The sequence below is a fragment of the Pocillopora damicornis genome, chromosome 12, assembly GCF_964200805.1.
Source record: "Pocillopora damicornis chromosome 12, jaPocDami1.2, whole genome shotgun sequence".
In the NCBI taxonomy this organism is placed as follows: Eukaryota; Metazoa; Cnidaria; class Anthozoa; order Scleractinia; family Pocilloporidae; genus Pocillopora; species Pocillopora damicornis.
Window position 1 is genome coordinate 16702992 of NC_142681.1, and position 9444 is coordinate 16712435.

Consider the following 9444-nt stretch of genomic DNA (forward strand, 5'->3'; position numbering starts at 1 on the left):
ATTGGCTTCTTTTTCACCCCACCACTATCCTTAGCAACAAAGGTCGCCATTTCGTCTGTTTATTGCTCGCCAAAAACTATAAAATGCACTCAAAAGCCTAAAATCTAAAAAAAGTTTACAGGAATCGACCAATCGAGCAAGCGAGCGAGCGAGCGAGCGAGCGAATGGCATTCCCCACATCGTATCTATAACTCGCTCTTGCGCATGCGCGCAATTCACGAGTTAAAAAGAGAGAAAAACGACATCAACAGTAACAATTAAAGCTTTGCTATCGCCCTGGCGGAAGACAATAAGATGCAGATCATAATATTTACATGACGATCTTTTTTTACCGCAATAATTCTTAGCTATTATAACCGGCATGCAAATGTGTCCCATGTACAGTAAATATTTATTTACAGGCGAAATTGATGGCAGTTTTTCATCTTGAATTTCTTCCGGGAAGAGATTTAAGTTGCCTAGCTAAGCTAAACCCTTCATAAGGAGAAAAGAAGAAAGTCACCCGAACTTGCTGCAGCAATGAGGATGCACCGTTTTGGGAGACTCCACCTGTGTCTCAGAATCAATCAAAACTGCGTCATCTGAGCTATGACATAATGTATTGATTAATATCAATAAGTTATTCCCTAGTTGAAACTTCTTAAGCTCTTTGTACAAATTTGAAGCATATATCTTGAATATGACAACGTTTCATACTTCATTCCCTGAGAAATAATCCATTATCAGTTTTCAAACTTTTTTTTAGAAGCCAAGTTCATCACTTACGCCCCCGTACAGGAGCTGTTTGCGGGATTTGTACGCCGGGATACGGGTTGGGGTAAGGAAAGGGCGGCCGATAGGGACTGACTGGCGAGGGTGGTTGCATCGGATAACCTAGTTGAGGAGGGCTGACTTGTGGATACAATGGTCTTTGTTCTAAAGGTCGAAGCCCTGGAGATGCGGGTTGTAGACCAGCGGGTGGTAGCCGATACTGCGGAGGAGGAACAGGGTATGACTGATAGGCTGGTTGCTGCATATTTGGAATCGGATATCCCGGGTTAATCAGGGGAAGAGGCGATGAACGGGGAATAGTTAAGGCAGGTCTGTAGATTCTTATCTTCCAAGGTGTCTGAGTTGATGGCATGGGAGTGGAATAATAAGGGTAGGAAGACTGTGGAGGATATCCAAAATAAGGATAGGTTGGCTGCGGTATAGTGACTGGCGGAGGTTTCTCGTGAGACTTTTCTTTGCCGCTCTCAGATTCCTTCTCTGACTCCTTCCCCTTCTCTTTACTTTGTGAACGTGGCTTGGAAGCCGCAACTGTGGGTTGATAGTATTGCTGGAAGGTTGGCTGGTAGAAAGGCATCGGAGGATTTGGCACGGGCTGGTATGGCTGCTGGAAGGGGTACGAGGTGACCACCCCTTGTAGTTGTACCGGTGACTTCCCTTGACCAGATTGTGGCTTCTGCTTCTCCTTTTTATTTTGGCCCATTTGCAAGAACTGTGGTGGAGGCTGCTGAATCATCTGCTGAGGCTGCGGAAAAACAGGCCAGGGCTGCGGATACGCTGGCCTTGGGATAGCCTGGTATGGCTGTGGTGCTTGGTGTTGGGGTTGTGGTTGACGCGGTAGAATTAAGAACTGTGGCGATGGAAGTGTGGCTGGTCTTTGCGGAACCTGGTAACGAATCTGTTGCGGTTGCACAGGGATTGGGAAAGGATACGTTTGCGGTCGTAGAGGGACTGGGTAAGGGGACCGGATGGGAGTCTGTGGTTGGTATTGGCGTTGTTGTGGCCGAGGTGGAATTGGATATTGGTACGGCTGCGGTTGAGGTGGTAATGGGTATTGAGGGGGTGAAATTGGGTACTGATATGGCTGTTGCCGCGGAAGGATCGGGTAAGCGGGCTGTGGTTGAGGTCGGTACTGAAACTGGGCTTGCTGAGGGGCTGAAAAGGGGTTTGGTGGGGGATAACCTTGTATTTGGCCTGCTGGAGAACCAACCATGTTGTAACCAGGCTGTTGTGGTGCTCCATAAGAGCTTTGGAAAAACTGCTGGCCAAATGAATCACAGCACCATGGGCTACAGGCGGCCGGCATGCATTGCGAACTCATGCAATAACTGGGACATGTCTCTGGAGTCTGGTCCACTGCAGGAAACAAATTCAATAGGAGCATTAGTTTTTAATTAAGACAGACATTCCACCCTCCGAAGAAACAAAGAACAAATATCTCTGTATACATTTAACTAGACAAGGGAGCAGTTCGTAAACTTGATGATTTTCCATTTAATTTACCCAAGGTTTCTAAAAATAATAAATTGCTGATAACCTTTGCCACACCTGTGAAAGCGAAATGGGACTCAGCTTGACGCGAGCGAGTAAAGCTCAAAGGACTGTGGGGCTCAAAAGAGGGTGCGCGTCAAACATGCATTGGCAAATGGAACAGCTGATTGCGTGGCCTTTTGACCCTCGCCGCATTCTATTTATCCGGTAGATTCCGTGTTGCGGAATGGCTGTTCAGTTTCACTTGAAAAGTGGCGTAAATTCAAAATGTGGTAACAACGAAACGAGAAACGAACCGCATGGCATCATGCATCTGTATTCCAATAGATCATACAAAACGTCCAATCACAGTGCAAGAGGTATTCATTTCATTGTACACCTGCACTTGGTGTTTTTTTCCTTTTCTGAACACTCACCCACAATCAAAGTAGCGTTAACAAGCTGAACTTTTTCCCCATGAAGAGTTCCGGTGATGACACTTCTTTTTGAGGCGCCATTTCCCTGAATAGAGTCTCGGAGAAACTGGATCGGATCAGCCGGGGAGGTGTCATCAGGAGTGAAGCGTAGTTTGAAGTATGCCAGGATTTTGTCTTCATCCCCTTTGCTATATGAAAAAGTATAATTGTGAGTGAGAATTGAAGGTTCCAGCTGATTGACAAAATGTAAAGAAGGAGTAGGAGCTATTGGAATTAACTAGAAATGGCATTGGGAATGGCGAATGGTACCTTAACGAATTGTATGTATCGCAAACTTTTTGACTGATTTTGAAACAGTTTCAGCTCTTGGGATGTGTTGCGAAGTCAGACTCAGGGATTTGTTCGTAAAGCCGATACTCTTCGTTCTAGGTTAGCCCAGCTTAGAGTTATCGTTGTGGATGACAGAAGTCTGTGTATGATCGCTGAAATTTGAAAACATTGCGATGTAGAAGCTGATACATCGCAAAATGAATTCGAGAAAGGGCTAACAACTGGTAGACAACATTTCCATGCAATGAAAAATACCTTGCACTCATTTGAGTATAGCTACAGTGATAATAAGGAATTCTTGGGGTCTCGCCAATTTTCGAATTCGGCTATCTGCCACTCCTAGTTATGTTTGTGGGAACCAACTATTGATTTTATTGCTAACCAAGATTCGTATTTTTCTGTTACTTCGGATTTAACAAAAAATGAGGTATTTCTACGTTGTGGCTTGTTATGCAAGAGATCTTCACAATGAAAGCATCACGTGACTCCCACAACTTGTATCGTTCCAGCCTTACCTGAAGTGATCCACTGTGACTTGTTCAAACCAATCAAAGTCACCGTATACATCTAGAAGCTGTCGATCAAACGAAAATGTTTAGAAACAAGGTCGGCTCTATCACACCAAAGATATCCTACCTGGCCGGGCTACTAAGCCTGATCACTTATCGGATGGATTTTAATTTTAACATCTGCTTCTTTCATCAGTTCACGTGTGTTACATTATTACTGACATTTTAAGAGAATGGACGTTGATCGATTTAATGGGATAAAGACGAAGAGAAGGGAATAGTCGCCAGACACTGTGGCGTAATGGGTTATCCGGATAATGTTTCTAATGGTCACTTAAGGTAGCTCTATCGATTAAAAAAAAAAGCATTGCGAAATTATTCTGTCGCTTACCGCTTCTTGGATATGTCTGCTGAGAGCTTGGTATCTAGGAGTTCCCGGGACGTAAAGGTTGTCGGTCCACAACTTGTTTTGGTAACGAAGAATCACCAAGTATTCGGTTATGCCTGAAATAAAGGGTGTGACTGGTAAGTAAGGAACAAGCTTATGACAAAACAAATTCCTGCTTATCTCTTCATCCGTGACTTTTTCTTTGGCGACGTTTAAGTTTATATCGATGTGGCCTGTCAAATCTACTGCAGGTGTAATCCGTAAGGTACATATATGCGTCAGCTATATGAATTTCAAAATATGGCAATCATCTATTTACGACAACTCAACGTTGGAAGGAAGATAAATTAATTATTGCCCTGGTTGGCTGAAGAGATATTAATCTTGATGGAATGACTGATCGACCGCATGGCTTATGGACTGAGCGAATGTCTGACTGACTGATGAAATGACTGGCAGACTGACTGACGGGCAGATAAAAAGAATGATTGACTGACCGACTTCTTGCAGGACTGACCCACTGGCCCGCAGTAGATGGTCTGCCCTGAGAACCTTTGCTACATCAAGGATCGATTTAGTACGATAATTTCGTTTTAATCATCGTCAATTACACCGTTTATTACCAATCAGTAAACGTCCATCTAAAATGTGAGCACACGCATAATGTAATCTAAGAAAATACGTAATTTGTTCTATCTTTATTTGCTCTTTCAATGCTACCTCCTCTTCCTCCCATCATGGAAGGGGAGGATGGAAGGGAAAGGGGAGGATGGAAGGGGAGGATGTGGTTTCACTGACCTCTCAGCGGTCGTTTGCAAACGAATCCTCGCGATCCATCGCAAGCCTTATACTTCCAGTTAAAGTTGGTAAATATGACCCCACACTTTTTTCCAGGAAAGTTCTTCTGGTAGAAATCCCAATTCATAAAGTGAGGTGGGCTTCCATCCAGCCATGACAGGACTCCATCGTTCGTCAAATCGCTCACCCCGATCCAGGCATCTGAGACACCAGCTGAAGTCTGTAAGAGAGATAAAAAAAATGTTACGCTCATCCACTCATATCTTTTGTTTTGAACAGGAACTCGGGAAGTATCTTCAACCACGTTCCTCTATGACAGATTCACTGGTGTGTGGTGTAAGCGAAAACAGGGGAAAATAGGTCCATGACATGTACGTGTGTCATGGGTGCTCTATTCCCATTTGTCACCTAATTTTGTGCGCAAGCACACGCTATCACTATTGTCTTGGGATACCTCCTCACCGTTAAAGTTTTTTTTTTTTTAGAATATTTTCTTCTTAATGCTGAAATGATCACCGTTTTAAAGGTGGCATCTGCACGGCCAGGCCTATCAGCGCGAGCAGAGGATCGTGATTACAGGCAGTGAAAACGCTGCTAATATTCATCCCAAATTTTCACTCAACCGAATGTTATAAAAAATGTTCGGAGAAACTCTGGTACATTTTAATTAATCTTCCTAGTTTTTCTAAGTGAAAGATATAGAACAAATATCGATTTAAAAATTAGCCATTCATTGAAATCTCTTATGCAGGCATGTAAACCTCCATTATGCTGTGATGGCTTGAAAAAAGGCTGGCGAGAAAAAATTTTTTCCAGTGCAGTCAGACCTGATTACTATGAATGATAATTTCCCTGATTTTTAATGTTGTTTGCTACTGTAGTCATCCTTACCAAAACAGTTCTCACGAAAATATCCTCAGCCTGACTCCCAATCGATGCAAGAGTGGCAAAGTCCGCAGCGCATTTCTCCGAGGCTTGAACCCAGTTCACTGGACCGGGGAAGTATTTGTAGCAAATGTTGTTGTACAGTTTATATCCATTGGGGCACTTTGCTATAAAAATTCAAATCAGCTTTATAAATTGTAAGAACTCAGAGATTTGTCAGGTTATTGCACTGGGATGGTTTATCATTACCAATTATGGCAAGGAGTGTCAAAATAAAAACAATCTTACATAGTCCTTGCTTTCCAACACCACTTCCTGAAAAAGAAAAAAATTTGGAAAAGTATAGTTATCGTGCTATATCATGAAGAAAGATGTTATTCAGTGAACGACACAAGTATGCTCAGACAAAAGGAACTCCGAGTGCTCCCAACTCGGAGTAAAACCTTCGATCTTCCGATTAGTACTTGGGATGCTCTATCACTGAACTGTTGGAGACTCGTGGCAGGCTAGCTAGATCGTAATGCTAGGTCCTCGGTGACAAACTTCCTTCATACTATTTGGATAATAATGTTGATATGGTGGTTATGTGCCAGGATGATGTGATGTGCCTTTTTTTAACAGCTTTTTTTTGACAAACAAACCTGTCACTGGAAGCACATTATGCAGGAAGTTTCCTTTGTTACCAGGAGGGTTGAACAAGGCCACAATGTAGGTTTTACCGGTTGAACTTTTCGCCTTTCCAATGCCGACTTCCTGAGACCCAACCCAGACAAGCTGGGTAAAATAAGAGGATTTCAGAGATTCCTTTGCGCTGTGAAAATCATAGAATCTAATTTGATTATACCACGACTGCACGCTTTTAGTTGCGACTTCTTTCTCGTCTTTGGTCGAGAAAATGTTCTGACCATATTTGGAGTTGACGTCAATCTTTTCCTTGTCCTGATTGGCCAATTGAGTTGCCCATAACTCGGCCTTGTTAGTCAGGTCGAGTGAGAGCTGGAGAGGAGCGGCAGCGTGCATCAAACGATATTTGTTCATCAACTGTAATTCCTTTTCTAAGAATTCTTCAACCCCTGTGAAGGAAAATGAATAAATTTGATTTGTTGGTTTAACCGAAAAATTAACAATATCTTCCTTATGAACCACGATATTTTGCGCTCAGTTGGTTTAATCGAAATTTGGAGCGAGAAGGACATTGTGTCCAGTTAGATGTCTTGTCTCTTTCTAACAATACTAGTCGAAAAAAAAAATAGCAGACCTTCTTTTTCAGTACGTCCAATTCCTTTTTTTACAATTACAGTTACGTACTCAGATAAGATAAAGCTGCATCTGCAAGAAGCGTCATGATACAATTTGACCCTCCGTTATTCCAAAATCTACTGATTTAATCCATTAATTGGTTTCGCTCCAAGAAGAATGGGTCAGACGTTGAAACAAAAGTGATTAAATAACTAATTGGGTAAAACTCATCTATGGAATCAGTCATAATTCATCGACTGAGAATGGCGGGGGGTGGGGGAGGTGGAGACTTTTGGGGGATCGCATTATTTTAGGGTAAACGGAGGGGTATCAATCGTTGTCTGTGTGGGGGTGAAAATTACACAGCCTTACCACAAAGGTCTTTCGTCTATTAAAATTTTGAATTAGTAAAAATATCTTTCAGCAGCGGGTGTGGGTTGCTTTCTGAAAGAATGACTATTGGAATAGTGGCTTGGAACTTCAAAAGACATCCTCACATTACCTGACGGCTTCTGAAGGTCTTCGGGGATGGGAGAGGGGGCAGCTTTGATGGTCACCACGAACAAAAACACAGTTCCAAAATACGTTCGGAGAAACATGGCTGACAAGTCTCTATCGTTAAAAAATGAAACGATTAGGAGTTAGCGTTATGGTTTTCTCGTTATCAACCATAGTTTCAGGATTTTCATGTGCAATGACATCTAAGCATAAAGTTTTGAACTGACTGTACGCGAGTAAGTTGACTCGAAATGAATATGGACAGAGCGTAGAGAATGCGGTTCTTAATCATTACTTTCTTAAAAGAAACGGTGAACAATGGAAGCAATTTCTATTAATATTATTGCTTTGAGCGGGTTTAAAGTGAGGTTTTGCACAAGATTTGAAGTTTGCCTCAGTGATTTTTCTCATCCGCTTTTCTGACAACTGATAATACTGCCACCAAAGCGGTGGTCTAATGGTTAGTGCGCTGAACGTAACTGCGAGAGGTATGGGTTCGGGCTCTGACCGGGTCTTGAATGAGAAGTGAGTGAAACAAGGCCTCAATAATTTATTTACGATTTTAAATGAGTCTCAGAAAATTTGCAAGGAATCTAAGGAAGCCTGAAGGGAAGGGAAGGTGGAGGAGAGCGTAGAGCGTGCCACCGTCGTGGAGGGGTGGCAAAATATTCCACGTTACTCCATGCTTGAGCAATCGTCGATGGATCCGGGAAAATGGGACACTTCACTTCACTCGTAAAACAGGAAGCTAACTCTGCCCAATCAACCATGCAATACCCTCACGGGAAAGGGGAGGTACCAGATCAAATAAGTCATTAGGCAAACACCTTAGTTGCTGGTGCTTCAACGCTTGCAGTTATATAAATTTATCTTCATTATTTCCTTTTCGATGAAAAAACTAAAGCTGACAGTAATTCTGAAAACCTTATTGTGCATATGAATGTCACTTAACAATATTGTTCACTTAGTCATAACTGTAAGGGGAGCAGAATTAATCTTATCACAATCTTTCTATTAGGACTTTTCCTTATCTATTAATAGTATCAGCGGCTAGTTAGGCAGACTTCGATTACAGATCTCGTCGTCACATAACTTTTAATTTTGAACTGAACAATTATAATGAGTTTTGAGATTTGATTTGAATACGTTTCCGTCCGCCTTCGCTTTTCCATTGACATCAAAATAATATGTCCCTGTCGGTTCTCATTTGTCCGTCACCAGTTACTCAAAACAGGTAAGTTTTTCTACTTTTATAATAAAAAAAAACCACGAAGAAGAAGAAAAAATGTCATGTTGGACTTAAGTTTCGAAGCATATACAATCTCGAAACAGAAACCAAAGATCCTAGCTGCATGAACCGCACCCAAAATGCACCAATTACAATCTCATAGTTAACTTGATTGCGAGTGGCAGCCTTGTCAATAAAAACATCTTCCCACAGAGGAACAATAAAGCGTTCAAGGTACGTAAATTTATTGCTATCTGTCAGACAATGTAAACAAAAAGTTGTCTACCAATATCTTCGTTTTGTCGAAAATTGTTTTCTAAATAAGACTTACCTCCGCCAGTCAGCTCTCTGATATCCCGGCGTGAATCAAAACTTTTTGAAGACCTGTAGACGGAACTGAGAAACCTGTAGTCCTTAAGTGTTTGATAATTTATGAGCAAAAGCAACGGAAGTTCGACAAAAAAAAAACGGGACTCAATTGGCCGGCGTGATACCTGTTTATTGTCCCTCCACGATTCACTTGACAAGTATTGCTACATCAAATAGCACATTACATGTTTTGACACTTAGCTTTGATTGCGCCAATTTAGATCAAACCTCAGTCTTTTAGCCGAGAAAATAACTAGCTTTTATTTAATCAAATTGAAACCATTTTTCAAGTTTTGGTCATGAAAGGCTGGAAAGTGAACTAAAATTGACAGCTGACCAGTTGTCGTTCGTCTTAAAATTTTTGCTTCACCCCAATTTTTTTCTTCGCTATCATTTAGCCTCGGGTCTGCATGGTTAAGAAGCTTCCAGTGCACTGTTATTTCTTATAAGGAGCTGGTATCCTTGGTGGTTTATATCTGTAGACAGATTATAAGCGGGAAACGCACAACGTTTCCGAACAAACTG

At 41.9% G+C, this 9444-nt stretch overlaps 1 protein-coding gene across 1 annotated transcript; it reads right to left on the reverse strand.

The window, feature by feature from the left end:
* Positions 1-224: 224 nt before the first annotated feature.
* LOC113680078 (uncharacterized) lies at positions 225-8964 on the reverse strand. Its single transcript, XM_027197079.2, has 10 exons — positions 8882-8964; positions 7327-7436; positions 6227-6658; positions 5874-5900; positions 5592-5752; positions 4701-4920; positions 3906-4018; positions 3521-3579; positions 2676-2863; positions 225-2124 (listed from the first exon to the last, which is right to left on the reverse strand). Exons 2-10 carry the CDS (start codon positions 7421-7423, stop codon positions 758-760), a joined length of 2664 nt encoding a protein of 887 aa, XP_027052880.2. The 5' UTR covers positions 7424-7436; positions 8882-8964; the 3' UTR covers positions 225-757.
* Between the last annotated feature and the right edge of the window lie 480 nt (positions 8965-9444).